At 32.8% G+C, this 22,290-nt stretch overlaps 1 protein-coding gene across 6 annotated transcripts in view; it reads left to right on the forward strand.

Annotated features, from left to right (window-relative positions):
• Window positions 1-977: 977 nt before the first annotated feature.
• LOC139482318 (SRSF protein kinase 1-like) overlaps window positions 978-22,290 on the forward strand; it is a 54,028-nt gene continuing 32,715 nt past the window's right edge. For 2 of the 6 annotated variants that reach the window (XM_071266158.1, XM_071266175.1), the window contains exons 1-3: window positions 978-1,110; window positions 1,200-1,272; window positions 19,878-19,978. In XM_071266158.1, the coding sequence (XP_071122259.1) occupies window positions 1,086-1,110; window positions 1,200-1,272; window positions 19,878-19,978 (199 nt within the window). In that variant the 5' untranslated portion in view covers window positions 978-1,085. Of the gene's footprint in view, window positions 1,111-1,199; window positions 1,273-11,385; window positions 11,519-16,137; window positions 16,289-19,877; window positions 19,979-22,290 lie in introns of those variants that run through there. The other 4 variants (XM_071266202.1, XM_071266194.1, XM_071266184.1 and 1 more) reach the window with 4 other exon arrangements.

Below are 22,290 nucleotides of genomic sequence, written 5' to 3' on the forward strand. Positions count from 1 at the left end.
GTGTTCGAATAGCTATTTTTTTTACTGAAAGTACTTGACAGTCTTTCAAGTTGGATGATGAAAATGCATATCTTCGAAAAATTATAATTTTGTGTGTGTCGGAAAACTAGGGTTTATAGTCTTCAACCACTAAAAAAAACTAGTCTGCCCTTCCACGAAATATTTTATTAGAATTTTTTTAAATATTTATGAATTTTCGAAAATTCCATCTGACAACCGATCTCGGTTTCCGAGAGCAAAATTGGCAGCGTCATCCCTAAAATCATTATGGCTTCCATTTCTACGATTGTGAAAATGAACTGGCGTAATGGATCGAGATAATTTTGACGAAGTAGGACCCTGACTGATCATGTTAATAGACAATACAAGTTATATGTAGTATATGTATGTTCTCATAATACAAAATACCGTCGCGAAAATAAACGAAATTGATGACATTTTAAAATAGCCTGTGACTGCCGAAACCGGCGAAAATTTAAATGGTTTTGGATAAAAAGAAGATGGCAAAAAAATGGTCTTGTCCCCAAGTACCTAAACCACAAAATGGAACCTATTAATATATTTGACATTCCTAAAAAGTTACCATATATACCGTATGGCCATTGGGTATACCTTCAAAGATTCTTCAAATACTGAGGGAAAAAGACCCCACCCCCCTTTTTTTTTTACCTGTGGCTGACAAGTCTCAGCCTAATCATTCGATAACCGAAAATAAGTAAAAATTTAGATAAAAAAATATAATTAAATGTGAGGAGCCAATGCCACAAGTACTTGTGTCAAGAATTCAGCTCCCGAATCTTGGACAAATTTTTGATCATTTTTAGACAGCTTTCTAGCTGAGCCTGTGAGCATTTTTATACAAATAAAATAGATACAATAGATTATTTAGTTTTGCTTTACTTCTAGCGTACGATTGATTATTTGTCACTGTGCGTTTACGACTGTCTAGGTTGGACAATATTTGCTACTGTATATTAGTAACGCGCACTTTGTAATGATGTACGATAACGGAAGTTTAGACTCGTCATTCAAACGTACGCATGCGTCATGAAGAATGAATTAACAAATGACAGAAAACAGCTAGGATGAGCTCAAAAATTCCCCGAAAAGGTACTATATTTAGGTTTATTGTCACTTTAAACTAAATTGACAAACATTCAATGGGCTTTTTGACTTACTGGTTTATATTTTCATTGCAGCTTTAGTGCTTCAAGCGAAAAAGAAGCGGTCAAAAGCGAAGTCTCGGTTCAAAACTGACGAGAAGAAAAGATCGTGAGTACATCGAGTTTATCTAATTTCTTCCTTTGAGGAAATTGTTTATCTCTTTTGCCTATATTTAACCATAGACATACATGCTTTACCAAATAAGTTACATTATTTTTATAGCCGTAGCATCTGTACACGCCATGGATACCTGCCAAAGGCCTCCTTGGTGATTCATGCAATTTATTATGAACATTTGTTATGACTTATGTTGATCAAATTGAAACGAAGACTCTATTAATGATTATACACAATGCGTTGTAATTATCGTCTTTTTCTGTGAAACCCTGCTTCTGAAATTGGTATTATTGGGATACAGAAGCAGTCACTCAACCATGGAATTGTCAATGTTTTGACAAACCACGTGTTTACAAAGCAACATGTGAAAACATGAGATCATTGTGTGATAAATAAAACAATTAACAATAAAATGTGTGCACAGTTGGAGTGAAACATAGCATTAAAATTAAATACACATTAGGAATTTGATATTGAATAATTTTTCATTTTTGTGAGTTTCATGATCAAGTGTGATCAATAACCAATGATTTACATCATGTAAAAAGTGGGTCAATACTACATTAGTTAAATAAAGTAATGTACATTCACCGACAAAGAAGACCTTTGTATATTTTAAGCATTACAGAATGTCATGTTTATTTTTTATGCCCCATTTATGGGCATTATTGTTTTCTGGTCTTTGTATCGGTTCGTCCGTTTGTTCCTTCGTCTGTCCCACTTCAGGTTAAAGTTTTTGGTCAAGATAGTTTTTGATTTTGTCATTTGGTCTCCGATGGAGAGTTTTCTCATTTACATGGCAATCATAACACACATATTTAAAAAAGGTTTGAGTGTCAAAAATTCTCAGATCATGAGATACAAATTATCAAATAGAGATAAGGTTTAAAGCATCAGTGATGTAACTGATATGCTTTAAGTTATGGTACTAATTTGTCAACTTTTCAGAAACAAATATTTAAAACTACCCTTGAAATGTTTCCTATAACTAAGTACCAAGAAAAATCTAAGCAAAGCCACAGACAACTAGTTTTTAGCCAAGTGAGTTGTCAAGAATACATTATAACATTGACAACACATGATGTTTCTGTTTACTTGGCCAAACCTCGTTCAACATCGTATCCCTACATGGAAAAAAATGTCACGAAATCCTATAGTACTGCATATATATAGTCCGCACCCCTTCCATCAATTTCATTCCCAAGGTAAAAAACCGCGCACTATACACCCCTTTCTACAGTAGGCCAAATTTAACCAAATTTGGCCACAATCATCATCAACTGTGTCCGTTGACCAGGCCAGCCAATCAAGATGGCCACCATGGCAAAAAATAGAACATGGGGGTAAAATGTAGATTTTGGCTTAGAACTCTAAAACCAAAGCATTTAGAGCAAATCTGACTGGTGTATAATTGTTTATCAAGTCAAGATCTATCTTCCCTGAAATTTTCAGATGAATAGGACAACCTGTTGTTGGGTTGCTGCCCCTGAATTGGTAATTTTAAGGAAATTTTGCTGTTTTTGGTTATTATCTTGAATATTATTATATACACATGGAAAAAAGTATTGCAACACCAAATTGAAATTGAAATTAAAAAAACACTTTTTATTTTTTTGTGATATAATTTGGTAAAATAGAACTAATTAAACATTATTTAAGTATCACCTGAGTTTAATCAATAAATATCGACTCGATAAGTTTTTATCTGCACATGCAGCTACTGTACCCGTAAACAGCAAAACAGATGTTTTCATCCTCATTGTTTTCAACACTTTAAATAACCAAGTTTTTAAAGTTATGTGATTGACACCTTGTAACAGGTCCTCGACAACTCTAAACTGCAGCAAGATGGCAAATTATCAGCATGAGAGAAGTAGGGATGTCGCTGAAACAACTGCACTTATTTTGGGTCATCATCATTCCACTATATGTCCTTTTGAGAAAAATAAGGCACTAAATGATGTTAAAGACTTTCCGAGATAAAGAAGACCCCCTATACCATTTGCTAGGGAAAATCAAGCATAATGAAGGTTGGTCAGAAGGAAACCCATTGCATACAATACAATCCTAAAAAGAGAGCGGTGGGCATACAGGAGCCTTTTAACAAGAACTGGTCGAGATCGACTCATCGCTACTGGTTATCGTGCGATAAGACCATTTCGGAGACCTTTGCTTACGAACAGACACACAGTTTTCCGTATCCAATGTAGTGCAGAGCTCGCTAAAGTTGAAAATTAGCATCGTGGAGGAAGATCCATTGTTCCAATGGAATTCGGTTCATCTTCCTTGGACGGATCGTAGCCCGGATTTGAACCATATCGAGCATATATGGGACACTATTGGGCGGAACGTGCGCGAAAGGACACCCCCGTTCAAACACATCATGAAATAAACAAATCCCTTCATCAGAAATGGTTGCTGCTACCTTAGCAACAAATTAGTCGATTTTTGGCAGGAATCAGAAGACGTTTAGATGCGGTTATCCGTTTGAATGGAGGCTGCGCACAAAGTACTAATTCTTTGGCGTATAACGATCAACCATGATGTGAACAGTCATCTGAAGATTAATTTTGAAATTGCTGACATTGTAAAGTTTGACTACAGTAAAAGTTGTAAAATGCATTTTTTCGTACAAAAAACACTTCATTTTGTTATTAAAATTGTGGTTATATAAATCATTTTTTTTTCAAACATTTTTTGTTCGTTTCAATGCCAATGTTATCATAAACTATGTTTCAATAATATTATACAAATATTTTATTATATTTCATCCAAAAAAAGAGGCTGATTTTTCAAATTTTAAAAAATCAAGGTGTTGCAATACTTTTTTCCATGTGTATAGATAGAGATAAACTGTAGACAGCAATAATGTTCAGCAATGTAATACCTACAAATAAATCATGATGAGCAAAATGGTCAATTGACCCCTTAAGGAGTTGTGGCCTTTTATAGTCAATTTTCATAAATTTTGTAAATTTTGGTAATTTTTACAAAATGTTTTTCTCTGTAACTACTGGGCAAAGTGCATTATAGATAGATTTATTGTTAACAGCAAGAGTGTTCAGTAAAGTAATATGGCATCACTGTAGATATTTCTGCGTGTTTGTAGATATTGGCCAGTACCTACGAACACATCACCATCACCAAAACACAATTTAGTCATGAATCCATCTGTGTCCTTTGTTTAATATGCACATAGACCGAGGTGAGCGACACAGGCTCTTGAAAACCTCTAGTTTTTGTCTCCCCTCCAACGAAAAAAGGAATTAAATAAACAATTAAGCAGTGGTGACACTCTTTTATACAGTATTACATGTATAAAGTATATTTACAAAGCTTTATATTTTCAGAAGGTAAAAGATCTGGATGCTTCATAGATATGTAGGAAGATGTGGTATGAGTGCCAATGAGACAACTCTTCATCCAAGTCACAATTTGTAAAAGTAAACTAATATAGGTCAAAGTACGGTGTCAACACAAATCCATGGCTCACACGGAACAGCAAGCTAGAAAGGGCCCAAAAATGTGTTAAACGGGAAAACCAACTGTCCAATCTATATAAAAAGCAAGAAACACTTATGAATCGGCCTTAGGCCCTATATAGTACCATATCAACAAACAAAAGTGCAACAACTACTGAACATCAGGTTCCTGACTCAGGACAGGTGCAAGCAAATGTATACTTTGTATACAGATACCATAATTTATGAATTTACAATTGTTCAGATGGCCATTTTCCTTGATCTCATTCTAATGGTTCAGTGACTTCATGAAAGAAAATTAGTCTTTTAGTCAAGTGAAATACTCACAATGAGTAATAACATTATATTTGGTATATGGATTGCAATGTCCACATTGAAAATTTGTACATTTCTTACAGATAGGATTAACATTACCTTTACCTTATGATTAAAGTTAAAGTAACATGGCCATGGTTAAGTCCGTGTCTCAGATATAACATGTATAAGAAGTAGGTCATCTAGTTCTTGAAATCTTTTTTCCCCTGGTGGTCCTCACTTTTATTTCTTTTGCAAAATACTAAAATTGTGTCAGTCCTTTTATAATTGTGGTGGTGAAAAATCCTAGGACCACTTCTTTTTGAGAACTCTGCTACATGTATGTTAAGTGTTTGAAGGAAAGGTGAACATGTTTGTTTGACTGTGGTTTTATCTGACCTTGGCTTGAACTTAATTTCTTGGTTCACATCTAGCTTTTGTTGTCTGATCTTTTTGTCAATAAAGTGTCTATATTTGATGTATGGAATAATTGTAAGCTGTATATATCTGTCTGCATGTTTCATCTGACCTTGACCTCATTTTCATGGTTCATTGGACACTGTTTAGCTTTTGTGGTTTGGTTTATTTCTGAAGATATTTTAAGCAATTGGTCAATTATATTTCGTGTATGGAATGATAATTAGATGAACATGTATATACATGTACACATGTCTGCCTGGCAGGGTTCATAATCATATGACCTTGACCTCATCTTCATGATGATCATTCATTGGTCAATGAAAAGTTTTTATAATTTCTTTATTATAGATCATGTGTAGATACTACAAGCAAACTACATGTAAATGGTGTTTAGAATGAATAATTGATTATAAGGTGTATATGTTTGTCTCGCAGGTTTCTTTGACCTTGACTTCATTTTCATGGTTCATTTGTCAATGTTAAGATTTTGTGGATTTATCTTCTTCTCAGCCTCAGGTATGATAAGTGATAGGATCTCTATAATATATCTTGTGTATAAAATGATTCTAAGGTGTACCCGTCTGTCTAGCATATGATCTTCAGAAATTTTGTTCATAATTTTTTGGCAACTTAAATAAAGTGTTCTCACACAAAATGCTCTTTGAAACATCTTTACACCTGAAATAAACAAATATATACATGATATAAGAAATTATAAATCTAAAGAAAGTTTACTGCAGCATAATCATCCAAAAGAGGATAGATATCTGTATCAAGAGAGGAGGAAAAGAGTCCAAAATAGAAATATTAAATTTATTTACATCTTCCACTATGATACATGCACATGAAAGTACATTTCATACAATGTAACTCCCCTGAAAGAAAATTGGTATACATTGCAGTTCAGCCTACATTACTTATCAGATGATCCTTGGGTTCACTTTGAAATTCATGTACATGCATGACAGGTATAGTATTTAAAGTTCTTCTCCAAACACAGATTTTGGTGTACCACAGTACCACAGTGTCATTGTATGATAACATTCAGTACAAACGACTTATATCTCTTCTTATAAAACCTGACTTAGGGTGAAAGGATTACTAGTTGTGAATGTCATATATATATAGCATTATGTAACCTTGTAAACACTATCAAGCTTGCATTATCTTGTCTTATTTTAAGTCCCTTTATGGGCATTATGTTTTCTGGTTGTCCGTCTGTCCTGCTTCATGTACAAGTTTTTGGTCGAGGTAGTTTTTGATGAAGTTGAAGTCCAATCAATTTGAAACTTTTTCAACATGTTCCCTATGATAGGATCTTTCTAATTTTAATGCCAAAATAGAGATTTTATCCCATTTTCACGGTCAACTGAACATAAAAAATGATAGTACCCATGGGTTATCCATGTACTTGGGACACATTCTTGTTATATTTTGTGAAAAACATTTAAGATCCTACATGTTCATGTGTATACATTGTAGTAATTTTTTTGTCAGTCCCTGTGACAGAAATAAATGGGTATCTGATAACAGTCTGTGCCAAATTGTTTTAGGGTTGTTGGACCGAAAAAGAAGCTTTGTCCTTTTCTTCATTATATTCAACTAAAAAAATGTTACTATGAATTTCTGTCTGACCGTAAGATTTTATATCAGGCAGTGTTTGGGAAACGCTCCCCAGATAACATGAGTATCCCTTCAGTAAATGGATTGAAACTGATATGCAGAAGAAATGGTGAAGAGAAAGAAGCCTATTGATTTGGGATCATTAGGTCAACGTCACTTATAAATAGGGGATGAAAATTATTTTTGGAAGTTGATTTGATTCCCTTGCTTGATTGGAATTAAACTTGTACAGATGGAAAATATAGAAAATGTGTTTAAGTCTTTTAATTTTTTTTTGGTCAACAGGTATAAGTTTGGGTTACTGTAGTGTTATAATTAGTAGTGTTACTAAAATAAAATAAAAATGAAAAGCTGGTTTTGGAATGGATACTTAAGTTTCTTGTTTTGTTTACAATGAATTTTGTTTAGATGAAAGAAATAATCCTATTGACTTTCAGGTCAAGCATAAAGGTAGCAGCTGCTTAAAATAAAGAAAAAATAATTGTAATTTTGCCAAGGAAAAGTGAATGTTGCCAACTTGTTTTCCCCTAACAAGTGAAATTATTAACTTGCAGTCTGCACCAAAATCTGTTCCAGCTACCATGACTACTAGTCTGAACAAAGTTCTGCAAAAGTTTACTTCTAAATAAAATTTGATTAGTCTGGGGCATCAGACTAGTGGTCAAAGGTGCAGACTGATTCAGACCTTACAGACAGGAAGAACTTTTATTTTATCTTTTAGTGATAATCAGTTTTGCTCCTCAAAGAATGTTGTTAACCTGACAATACATTTTATAAGCTATAATGTAAAACTTAAGGAATGATAATTATGCATCATTGACACTTTCAGAAAGGATAACAAGAATAGAAAAAAATATTGCCAGTACATGTATATATAAATTAATGGAACACAAGGTTAACATTAACAACTACCAACATTCACACTCCTCAAAAATAACACAACAAATGACATACAAGAAATTTATTTGCTTTCTATTTGCAATTCTTAATGAATTTTGTTTACAATGATTGGAATAAAATATGTTAGGTACTATTTTCTGTAAAAAAAATATGCATTTATAATAAATGGATATACCTGATAGGAAATAAATATTGAGATTTGATGAAATTCTCAAATAAGGACACAGAAACTGCAGTTTTGTTCCTAATTCAGTCTGTAATTGTTTCCCATTCATTCACTATATTCACTTGATGTTTTTGGCAATCCAACACATGTCATAGGAAACATTACTGCTTTTGGTTTTAGTCACATATTTTTTGAGTTATTTCCCTTTGGCTGTTCTAGATCTTTGTACGATATGTATTTTGAATAGTGAAGTGTATGTATCATAATTCTGCTGTTGTAAATTGTACCTTTATACATGTGTTTATGATGAAATCTTGGTTAATGGGTGATTGTGAAGCATCCATTCTTTTGTTTTAAATCAATTGGTATACTGGCTTCTCTAGACTAGAATCATTTTATTTTCAAATTATCAGTGATTTATCAGTCTGATTGAGGGGGAAAAACGAAAAGTAGATTGCACAGAAAATATATATAAAGATATAAAGATTGCATAAAGGAAGTTTTGTTGACATGATACATGTACATATAAAATAGGAAATTATACCAATCAAATGTTCTGATTGACTTTTTTGAAAGCAAGAAATGGAAATGACCATTTGGATTCTGCTTGGTTTGTCTCCCTTTGTATAATGTAAAGTTCTATAAATATTTATATAACATAATCATAACAAGAACAGATAAATGTTATTGTCAGCCTAACTTTTGACATAACATATTTAAAAATAATCAATACTATAGATAAATATTATTAACCTACATCATTTTAGCTGAAGTCACATGACTAAATCTTGAGGTGTATTAAAACTTGAAGAATATAAATGACTGACTCAGGCTCAATTTAAGCACTTTACTCAAATATTCGTTGTTTAATTAGGGCCACCCTGAACATGCATTAAACATTTGCCTTTAAACATAAAACAAACAACAATCGTTAGAATTACTCAGTTTCATTGAGAGTAAACATAAAGTATTGTGGTCTACATTTGTATGTCAACAAATATTTCTTGAAATTTAAGAAAGTTTGGCTTTTGTAATTGGCCACAGATCCAGGTGAGACATGCATGTAACATCAACTAACACTAGAACACTTCCGTAGTTGAATTTCAATGAATTGTAGACTGGTAGAGGTTATGTTGAGTTGGAAATGAAGTAACCAAATCTTTATTTGGATTTATTTTACTCCTCAAATGCAATTTTGATAATATTCATACAGTCATACATGTACAGGCAAGAAAAACAAATGTATATAAGCCGCAGCGTCACACCATTGCCCAACTATAGGTACAGATAAGATCAGTAAACATGATTAACACCATACATGGTCACAGTGCTTCCAAAAATATTGAACACTGTCACATTTTGTATGTGCCTGTTCCAAATCTGGAGCCAGTGTACATGTAGTTCATTGGTCATTGGTCATTATGTTCATATTTGTATTCATGAATTGTATTGTTAGAAATTTGACTGTTAGTTAAGTTTTCACATTTGAATTCTTTCACCTTTTTCATGTCATAGCCATCAGCTGATGAAATGGTATATATTTCTCTCATTGTTGAAGGCATTACTGTGACATTCATTGCTTAAATGATATCCATGTCATTTGAACTTGATTTAATAGTTGTCTCTGGTAACCCTTTAGCTACCACATCTCCTTATTTGTATAAATTAAAAAAAGGTGAAGCTGAAGGACAATGCAATTTGAAAGTCTAACTATGTCACTCTTTTACAGGACTTTTTGAAGTTGTATATAGAAGAGTGATTTTTCTAGTGTTTTACTGTGTTATATTTCTTTTCCTTTTGATAACATATACAATGTATATATGCTTTTATTATATACTTAGTAGTAAATACAGATAAATTGTATGTGTAATACAATCATTGGCAAGCGTGCTGTATCAGCCACCGGTGATGATATCGATATGTCTCTGATAATGGCTATTATTTTATCATTTGGATTCACATTTAAGTTAATAACAATTGTTTTACCCCTTTTTCGATCAAAATTACAATATGTCATGTCAGAATCACACTGGCATTGGATCCAAGAAAGTATTGTTGTTTAAGGTTAATGGATATAGAACATTTGACTTCTGGTTAATGGCTTACTGGAATGTTTTCTTCAATTGATTTGTTGTGGTTCTGATGGAGATTGATTTTATGCCCAATTACTGGTTAAAATGGGACTCTTACAAATGTACACAAGTGATAATCTACTTGATTGGTTTATGGAATAATTACTACTCGATATTACTTCCATGATTAGTTCTGGAAGAATTCCAGTAACAACCTTAAATACAGTTTATTTTCTGAAATTCAGTACAACAGTTACATTTGTAGTCTACAAGTTTGCAATTTGAATCTTTTAAAGTTTATGACGAGATGCATGATGTATGTAGATTTACTTTTAAATGGATTAAAAATGATTTTTATGCTCCCATTTATGGGCATTATGTTTTCTGGTCTGTCCGTCTGTTCGTTCGTTTGTCCGTTCGTCCCGCTTCAGGTTAAAGTTTTTGGTTGAGGTAATTTTTAAAGAAGTTAAGTCCAATCAACTTGAAAATTAGTATACATGTTCCCTATGATATGATCTTTCTAATTTTAATGCCAAATTAGAGAATTTATCCCATTTTCACAGTCCACTGATCATAGAAAATGATAGTGGGGATGGGGCTTCCGTGTACTTGGGACACATTCTTGTTATAGCCCTGCCATAGAAAGTTTTGCGATATTCTTTGTTACGCCTATGACTGCCTATATATTCCTCAACTTTTGTATGAATATCTGCTAAAAGGCAGCATTGTTGGAGTGCTCCGTCTAAATAGTTTCCATATGATGCTAAAAAAATATAAAAATTTCATATTCACCTTTGGGAAATCTTTCAACAAACTTCTATATAAGATCAATCAATTTATAGCATATATTGCAGAACTTTAAAGGAAATCAATGTGGCTAACAGTCAAATATGTATCAAATAATGTCTGTTGTTCTATCTAGATGGTCTGTACCAACAAAACTGATAACAGTCTAAAAGGCAATATTCAGTATGACAGTCGGCCTCATCACAGAAATTATTGTATATTAGTATATTTCCGTCCTTTTGAATTTCATGTATATGTATATAATCTGTGTCTTTGAAGTTTTTGATTATTGATGATGGTATCTGATTAGATTTAGTTAATTAGCGCACAAGTTGCTTTGGGTGTAAGATCAATAGTCAGCGAAACAATGTTATTGAACGAGGAAATATACATCTTTTCTGGAAGACTTGTCTTCTTAACTCGGAAAATCACAATCGGAAGTTCCAAACAAATTTGATTGTCTGTGATGAAAAGAACAGGTAGATTAAAATGAGGTAAGAAAATTAAAGATCAAAAAAATAAATTCTGTTTTATTGACTTATAAACATTACATTTGTTTGCATAGGGTTTTATATTGGACATTGATTTTGTAGCATTTTTATCACTAGTAAAAGGCATAAGTTATAGTATAAATATATATAGATGCCCTTTTGTGTAGTTTAGGGAACCAAATTAAATGTTATAATTTATATGTGGATAGAGAAAGAGGGGGGAGAGAGAGAATTAATCAGACATAGATAATACAGTAATATTATGTTACTTGTAATGATAAGTTTAGTATTATGAACCTCAATTACAAAACACAAGTGCAATTACTTGCAATGCATTTTCCATAGGGTATCGGAAGTGTTTAGAATTTTATTTTTATGAAGAATAAACTAACTAGGAAAAAATGTAGGAAGAAATTCCAGTTTCTAAAAATGTCAGTGTTTTGTTGCACCAGTAAAAAGTATATGTTGGCCTAAAATGTAGAAGTTAACTGTAAGTCAGTTTCCAATAAATTTGCAATTTCTGTACTAAATGTGAGAGAATGACTAAGTTTTGAGCAAATTTGATTTTCTGGAATTACTGAAGCTAGCTATATATAATGCAATCAAGAATCATACACTTTTTTTATTCTGAGTACCATCAAAACTGTTGTAGTTAAAATGATAAAAACTAAATGTGTTTTTGTAACCAGCATGACTTTTTAAATTGTTTTACCTGATGTGATCTTTGAACTAAGTGTAAAAACATATATATTTATTTATACATGAGAATTACCGATTTATTTGGGGGCAAAATTTGCATGTGCAATAAAAACTTAATTTTAAGCATACACTGGTGCAATATTGAGCTGTACAATGTATATCATACTCACCAGGTTCATATTGAGCTGTACAATGTATATCATACTCAGCAGGTTCATATTGAGCTGTACAATGTATATCATACTCACCAGGTTCATATTGAGCTGTACAATGTATATCATACTCAGCAGGTTCATATTGAGCTGTACAATGTATATCATACTCAGCAGGTTCATATTGAGCTGTACAATGTATATCATACTCAGCAGGTTCATATTGAGCTGTACAATGTATATCATACTCAGCAGATTCATATTGAGCTGTACAATGTATATCATACTCAGCAGGTTCATATTGAGCTGTACAATGTATATCATACTCAGCAGGTTCACTTAAATGTAACATCTTTGTTGGCAAGTCATTTTTATGCCCCACCTACAATAGTAGAGGGGCATTATGTTTTCTGGTCTGTTTGTTCGTTTTTCTGTCCGTCCGTTTGTCCATCTGTTCTGCGTCAGGTTAAAGTTTTTGGTCAAAGTAGTTTTTCTGTGCGTCCGTCAGTTCGTCCATCTGTCCCGCTCCAGGTTAAAGTTTTTGGTCAAGGTAGTTTTTGATAAAGTTGAAGTCCAATCAACTTGAAACTGAGTACACATGTGCCCTATGATATGATCTTTCTAATTTAAATGCCAAATTAGAGTTTTGACCCATAATTTCACGATTCACTGAACATAGAAAATGATAGTGCAAATTTCAGGTTAAAGTTTTTGGTCACGGTAGTTTTTGATGAAGTGAAAGTCCAATCAACTTGAAACTTAGTGTACATGTTCCCTATTATATGATCTTTCTTATTTTAATGCCAAATTAGAGTTTTTTCCCCAATTTCATGGTCCACTAAACACAGATAATGATATTGTGAGTGGGGCATCTGTGTACTATGGACACATTCTTGTTTTTTATGTCTATAAATTATCATGGACATTTGGTAAATTAAGATCAAAGCTTTTATATATGCCATTTGGTTTTATCATTTGGTATGTACCATACTACCATGAACACTATATCCACTTGTTAGTTTCTGTCTGCAGTGAAAATTAAAAAAAAATTATATGATCATACTCAATATATAAGTATCAGGTGCTGATGTTTGATGATCAGTATCTTACTGGATGTAATGATCTATTTCGAGCAAACTCGGTGTGATTATTTGTAAAAGCCCTGATCAGTTTTATAACTTTCAATCATCATAAAGGAGCAAGGATCAGCAATATATCAGAAATAATGTCTTCCTGCTTCCAAATAACTTCTTATTTAGTTTGAATGAACTGTTATTTAGTAAATGTAATTATTTTGAGGGTTTTTTCTCTCATCTTTTTAGATTGAGGCAAACATTCTTTAATCATGTTCCCAACAAACAACTTTTTCATTAAATTTTGCAATATAAAACTTGAGATGTGTAGTTAAATGCATTTGGCTTGAGGTTTGTGTATTGATCACACATTCTTCATTATAACTGGGATAAGATCCAAGCTGTATAAGACAGAATTTAGCTGTAATCAAGCAATTTTGATGCCCTCATCGTAGCAGTTCTGTCCCTTTACAAATGATAAAATTGCTGAACTTGATGTCCTCATCGTAGTAGGAGTTCTGTCCCTTTACAAATGATAAAATTGCTGAACTTGATATCCTCATCGTAGTAGGAGTTCTGTCCCTTTACAAATGATAAAATTGCTGAACTTTGTGTTCTCTAACTTATAAAGTTTGCCTTAACCAGTGGTTGTAAAAACTTGTATACGAGGCTTATTACCACAAAACACAGATCAAGTACAAGTTTAGGTATGGTCACTTTTACAATTCCTTATTATGTCCCTTTGAAGTGTTATATGCATGTGGTGACATCATATGTTTCCATGTACACATTCCCCATTTATTTTCAGAGATATAGATATAAAGGAACTCGCTACTTCTCTACTCTATGGGTATCACCCTGTCAGTCTGTCTGTCCATATACTTTGTAAGAGCAGCTCATATGGATATTGATAAAGCCTTACTCATTTGAAGAACATTTCCAGCAGCTCCTGGCTAGTGGTCACAGGCTGAATAGATTTTTTTCACGGTCCACTGAACATAGAAAATGATAGTGTTAGTGGGGCATCGATGTACTATGGACACATTCTTGTTTTCAAACATTGATGCAACTAGATTGACATCTTCACTAGCCAAGGGCTATGATCCACTCCCCTCCTTTTCACCCTTAGCAGATTAAACCAACATTTGTGAAAAAAAACATTGCACCATCTTTCAGGAAATTATTCTCGACCAATGTAGCAATTGAAACCTCTTCTATGTGAAAACATGGTAGGGTCTAAGAAATTTCAAACTTGGTATTAAAAGCAGCAAACAAAAATATATATGTTGGTTTTCCATCATTTGTGCAAGAAACACACACAGGCACTGCTATAAGTTGACAAAGAAGGTTTTTAAAATTGTCACTTAATATGGTATATTTTTGGGGGTAAAGACTTGTTGCACAATCAGCACATGGCATCAGATCTGTTTACCTATATTTTCAAATGATCATGTTATAGGTGCTTTTTGATTGGATGCAGCCAGTTACAACTGCAACCAACAAAAATTATTACCTCGTGGATCTGAAATTTTCTCTTACATGTAATTTACCAAGGGTGGAGAGGAGGGAAGTAGATTGTAAAGATTTTTTTTTAATATAATATTTTAGCATGAACTTATTAGAGCAGCACATAAAAGCATGTTAAAGAAGTGAGAGAGCTATCCCAGATCTCTAGAATGAATATAAACACCACATCTTCTTTTTTATGTAAAGATGGCTTATTAACTTGTTTTATGAGTATTGCAGAATTGGTTTCCCTTGAGACTTATAAACTTTCTGAAATTTCTATGTCTGGACAGCTGTAGAATTTAATGGCAAAGTTCATTTGATATAACATGCAAATACATGACCAATTGTTAATTTAAAAAGTAATTCGAAGTGCATATTTAGTCCATGGATCCATATGTATTTTGACAACATACACATGTCATTTATAGTTAAAAATACATTATGAGCTGGGATTATTTTAGAAAATAATGGAAACATTGTATATGAAATATGTGAAAGAAGAAAAGGATTGGATTGTGATAGATCTATCTTTCTGATATTTTGCCTGAATTCATAAATTTTGTTTTATTTTGTGTATTGATAATTTCTGGAAAAGCATTAAGTTCAGAACAAGAACTGCCTAATGACAATTGGACATGAAATGTAGAATATGCAGAATAAATGTGCTGCTATATTTAAATGACATGTTCACAATAGTTTCTCGGTGAAAACACTCGACTCTATTCAAAGATAATAGATTGAGCAATTACAAAAATAAATCTTTTTTGTCAGTGTAGTTCTGTTCTATTACATAAAATAGTAAAGCTTTTTGAAACCCCGGAAATGAATACTAAAGTTGCATTAGCAAGAATACACATTTTGTCTAGGGAAAAGAATTTGAAACAAGATAACTTGTTGTTGAGAGCTATGTAAAAAAAATTAGTCTTGCCATCAACAATCTTGGCTGAACAATGGCCAAAATAAATCTGTGGAAAGGAAATTAACAGTGTTGTTTATATCAGATGAGTATTTATTGATCACAGAAGTTTAAGTAGTATCTGTTCTCCAGAGATATTCCACTCAGACCTATGTCAGAGTCAAATAGGTTTCATAAGAAATAGACGTAATCCTTCAGACTCTAAGGAGTACCTATTGAAATTGACATACAGTGTGTTGTTAGTAAACTGTAAGAGTTAATTATGTTATACTTGGGAGATCTGGTGTAATTAGTATCATTATAGGACTTATGTTAATGGTGATTGGATAATTATTTGATGGGTTTTAATGTGGAATTATGGAATGAGCAAATTACTGGGCATACTTAAACAAAATTGGCAGCAGTTCTACACTGGGAGATCAAGGTCAGTACAGACTCCATTTTATGTCCTAATTTCCGTATATCATCCCTTTCATCTAGTGTTATTATTCAAAGTGTTTTCATCCTACTGGTTTGATGCCCGACCTACAAGAATAGAAGAACAAAATGTTTTCTTAACTGCATAGTCTGTCCATATCTCCGTTGGTTACCTGGTTTACATTTGGGTTTATAAAAGTTACATGTACATGCAGTTTATGGTGAAGTTGTGATCAAATCAACATGGAACTGAGTTTACATGTACTATTACTACTGTAGATATGAAGTGAACGTACATGTAGATAATCAAAGTGAGAGTTTTGATTCAGATTTTTTATTGTGAATAGGACGTGGTGTCCTTTTGACACATATTCTAGTCATATTTTATTGCCATAGATCAGTGCAACAATTAAGACATTATGATTTTTTTTTAATACCGGGTAGTTTAGAAAAATTTTGAATTAAGTATAGATTATCTTTTCCATAATTGTTTCAATTTTATACACAGATTTTTGAAACCTTATATATAAAATGGGACACCTAGAGATATTCTTATAATTTAAACCATTGCAAGAATTCATAAGTCCCTTTTTCTTTTGTTCCGATTCGGGATTTGATTATCTGTAAGTGTAAAATGAGACCATTAGGTTTTACCTGCTTTCTGAGAATCTGAAACCTATAATATAACTAAACTTTGATATTTTCATAGCTAAATTAAAAAGTTTCAAATGCATTGGATGTAACAATAATTAGATTGTCTTATGTACACAGTTTGGTACATGTACTTCACATTTTAATTAATGTGCATCAGTGCTTGTTTATAAAGCATCATGTGTGATCCGACATCCGTTGATTACCTTGTAACTATCAACAAAATATAAATGTTATATAATTAATTTAGCTGTGGTAAATCACCTTGTAGAAAGCTAATTATGACTGATAACATAACACAAGTATATAGCATATTTTCACTCAAAAAGGTTATTATTAATGTCACCATGTATAAGTGGGTTTTAAAGTTTTAGTCTGATCAGTTGCAAAATTATTGAAGTGAAAAGGGTCTAAACTGAACCTAGGACTGAATATTTTGTGTATGGCAGATGTATTTTGGAACTATGTACAGTAGACTAAATCACACTGTATACACTGGCTGAAATACTTGTAAAATACTGGAACATGAAGGATTTGCACTTGGATAGCTCACCGTGTATCATCGTACAGCGGATATAGGTACTAACGAAGCGGGCGTGAGCGATTTTGATCTTACACGGTAACGAAAATCTTTGTTTTGTTCACATAATATCAATATGTACTTCAATCTAAACATAATTGCTGTTTTAAGAAATGATTTGGTCGTAGGTTGATGATTAGAGATGTCTCATTATTTTCCCAAAACAAGAGGGATTACTAAAACATTGTAAAAGCATGTGCAAATACTTGTCAAAGCAGTTGGCCATCGTCTCATCCGATATAATTCTATATTCATTGCAACTCTTTTTCTGATAGAAGGTCAATGTGTGCGTGTAATAAGTCTAGCTGTTTCAATAATTGGCATTGAAATCTTTCATACATATGCTATTTTTCGATATTTTATCCCTAAAAAGGTGTTGTGTACGGTGTTTAGCTGACCACATAAATCATGATGCACGGTGCATAGTTAAGTTGTTGTACACCGTACACAAAAACATTATTTTTATACTTGTTTAGTACCCAAAAAGTTTCAAGGAAAGAGTAATCACAGGTAGGTTTAAGAATGGTGACAACAACTTTTGCCCTGTATTAGGTTTCTTTCAGATAAAACATGTAAATGTCTCAACAACTGTATCGAAATTGAAAGTTGGTGTTGAAATTCACAGCTATTTCCGCATGTACAAGTTAATTGCTCTTATTAGAATATTAAATTTGTTTTATAAGTAGGAAAAAATCGATGCGAAAATTATTTGGGAGCAGGAATTTCAAATGTTGAGAAATGTACATTGAATATTGATAAAGCAAAACAAAGATTGTCGTTACCGTGTAAGGTCAAAATCGATCATGCCCGCTTGGTTAGTACCTATATCCGGTGTACTGATGATACACGGTGTAGCTATAGGTTAATACATTTTTACTTACTATTTGATAATCAATGATTTACATAGTCATAAATCTCTTAGATTAACATGTATGTTGCAGGAGGTCACTTTATATTTTGTATCTTCTATCATTGCTTTGTTTGGAGCTCCTTTGGTTAGATGTGTTTAATTCATGGCTATACTAATCTTGCCTCTCATTATACAACAAACAAACTTTGTGGTAGACTACTCTATGGGTATCACCCTGTCAGTCTGTCTGTCCATATACTTTGTAAGAGCAGCTCATATGGATATCGTTATTATTATTGAAATAATCATAGGAAACGACTACTTCTGGTTTGGGGTCCATTTGAAGTAAAAAATCGGAAAATCGTGAAATTCCGTATTTTTGGTCTAAATAACCTTCTGTAGACTGCTGAACCAAGATCAGATTCACTCCCACCTAACAATGTTGGAGTCAATTTGTTCACTGGGGTAAAGAGAAAGGACGAAAAATCGTCAAAATTGACGCGTTTTGCACCTGATGACCAACTGTGGGGCAAATTCCCGAACACCCACCCCCGCCTCCTCACCCCGACCACCCTGCCCCTTGATCACCTACATTAGATTTAAAGGAATCAATATGCTACAACAACAGGGCTCAGCTCATTTGCATATAATTTGCATATTTTTGCAAATAAACGAAAATTATATATTTTCTGAAAACAATCCAGCATGGTAAGGGTTAAAGACATTTGTCACATCTATAAAGAAGGAATGTTTTGAATTGTGATTACTGTTCCAAAGTTATGGTTTGTCTGAGCCTAGATTTATACAAGCCTGTCTCTGAAATTGTCTTCATGTCTTCTTTTCTAATAAATTGAACATTATATGAGACAAATATATATAAGAAAAGTCTTAGGACTATCCCAGCAATTACACAATGTTGGGAGAAAGTTGATTAATGAGAAAAGTTGAATAAATATTGACTTGTTTCTTCAGCTGTAATGAAAGTTTCTGGTTTGGTTTATGTAAAGTAAATGAACTTTTCATTGCATGTTATATGATCATGATTTTCCACATGAAAGTTTCTTAGTAAAATATTTTCTTGAATTATTCTTTGAATTAATTATTGTTTTGTATAACGATGTTTTGTTAATATATTGTCCAAGTAGATATATATATATATATGTATTTATAGACCTGACTTCATTCGTGTCATTATAAATAAATACAGTTTGACACATTCCCCATTTCCTTTCTCAATTTTAGTCAAGTTGAACAATTTCTGAATTAGTTAAGATACAAGCAAAACATTTACTATTCAAAAAAACAATACATCTTTTCAGGTAACAATTGCAAGACCTCAGTATAGCCAGATCAGAGCCCATGAGGTATTGTCATAAATTTTTTGTTAAGTTGAGTGTGCTTGAATCATTCTTGCTTTTTACCAGGTTTTTCTTGGGCAGAAGTTCATAATTGGACATTTTGTTACATCATTTGTTATCCATGTAACTGTATTATTTATTTCTCTTTTTTTTATAGGTCAGAAGCACCACAGAACAAAGAACCAGAATATGAAGAAGAAGAAGAAATCCTTGGATCAGATGACGATGAACAAGAAGATCCATCTGATTATGAAAAAGGTATCATAAGAAATTTAACCTCGGAATTACTTTTTGCAGACTTTTTATGAGAGTGCATAAAGATTTATATCTGTGACTGATTGAAATTGAATATTCCAACACTTCTTTGTCAGGGTACCAAAACATAATGATTCTATGGAAACAGGTCCTCAAATTGAGTCAATGTTTTGGAATGTTTAGGTGGGAGAAAATTGTGGGCTAGTCCCTGTATTTAAGTTGAAAATGCCCATAATAGGCCATATTACTTATTTTAATTTATCCTATACTTCCAGATTGGACCTTTAGATGGAAATGTTAGTCCTTTTCCTTGGATTTATTTGCCTTTAATTTTGTATATTGTATGAGTCTGTGTATAGACTGGTGGCATATGCCACTCCATGTAATTTGTTATGAGGCAGTCTGTTTTAACAGAGATCTATCACCAAATCTTCAAATGACAAAACCTATAGACATAAATAAAATATTTGCAGGAAATTTTATGTTGAAATCAAAGTATTCTTTTGCATTTTGAATTATGCATATGATTATGTCATAGACAATGTGTGTGGTCATAAATGTGGTGTTATATTGGGACATAAAACTTTACTAAGAACACCATGTGACTGTTGTCATCCAATCAAAATTATGGATTTCTTTAATTTTATGAACCAGGAATTGAAAAAATGAAACAAGGAATAGATGATTATAATTAAGATTTCGTAAAATTTGTATTTGACCTGAATATTTGTTCTATATCCACTTGAAATGTAGGTTATCTACAAAACTAATAAAGGATACAGGGTTGTCTTTAAGGCCCGGGGGCCGGGGATTTCCCCCGGCAAATTCCCCTTGTGGACCCGGCTACTCTAGCTGCAAGTATGACCTGACTGTTTGAAAAAAAAACATACAGAGATCAATATTTTTCCGTTACAAGTTTTTGTTCCGTGATTTTAATTGTGAACAAGAGATACATCGAGTAATCCAAGTAAATCCGAGTGTTTAGGCCATTTTTACAGGTTAAAGCTTTCCTACGACGCTGCGAGTTTTAAAGCGCTCGGATGATTTTGTCAATTCCGTTCTAAAATTTGACCGACCTTTTCACTATGCAGCGACGGATTTTCTTTGGATTTAATAAGTAATTTATTTGTTTATCAGGTGTTTTAAGTATTTAAATTCAGAAATGAGGATGGTCAACGATTATTTTAACATACGTTGGACAAGCTACATAAGTTTTCAACCAAATGTATCACACAAAAAGAAGATCGATGTCTACAACCAGTGACAGTGTCACCTGTCGGGTGTTTCAGTGCTTCAATCAGAACATTGGTATTCAAAACAAATACTAAATATAGCTGAAGGCCAACATCTTTTAAGATAGGATAAATGACAACATCTTCTATAAATGTTGTTTGCCCAAGTATCCTATCTTTCTCTCTCTCAACAAGTCCAAAGCCTGCCTGGCCTCATGAATACTTAATAAAGAAATGAAGACTCAATAAATAGGACTATAGATAAACGCTAAAGGGGATCAATCACCCCATAGTTTTGTGCCCCCAGTTAATTGACCCTGTCTGATCAGTTTGTCCAACTTTATATCCAGAGGTATGAAAATTTGCAGAATATATATGCAAGTAAATCAAGGTTACAGAATAAAGGGATTTTAATTTCTGCCAAACCTTGTTGAAATTGGAAAAAGTTGGACATTCATTTTCACACAAAAAGGGGATAGTTTAATCATGTCACACTTGGGTCGATGTATTACTATAGTAAATAAAATTTAACCCTGATATTGCTATTCTCAAACATCTTCAAATATATAGCTGTAAGTTGAAAGTCTGGATAATCAAATAAATGTGATCAAATTTACAGAAAAGTTGACCCATGTTACAAATTTTAATAAACAATTTACATAATCATCAGTAAAAAATGATGTTTTGCGAGGAGTGAATGGGGGTCCAGGAGACCCCCAAAGTGCAGGATTTTGCACCATTTTTTCAAAATTTTCTGGGGCCCTTAAGCGGGCCCCATACCCCCGGCCGTAGCACGACGAGCAAGCTCGTCGCCGCGAACGGCTTCGCCGTCCGCATTACATCCCCTCCTACTTTTTATAATTAACCTGCTACTTCAAATCTTAGAGACAACCCTGAGGATATATGTATAGTAAAATTAAATTTTATGGTTTAAATAGTAATTATTGAGATTATAATTTATGAAAGTCATTCTGATATGGTCAGTGGAAAACAGATAGGTCTATATAATGACAATGATTATAGGCTTTACAAAAGAGTCTAAATAAGATATATTTGGAGTAACTTGTCCTTAGTTTTTGTTTT

Source organism: Mytilus edulis, chromosome 1, assembly GCF_963676685.1.
Source record: "Mytilus edulis chromosome 1, xbMytEdul2.2, whole genome shotgun sequence".
Lineage (NCBI taxonomy): Eukaryota > Metazoa > Mollusca > Bivalvia > Mytilida > Mytilidae > Mytilus > Mytilus edulis.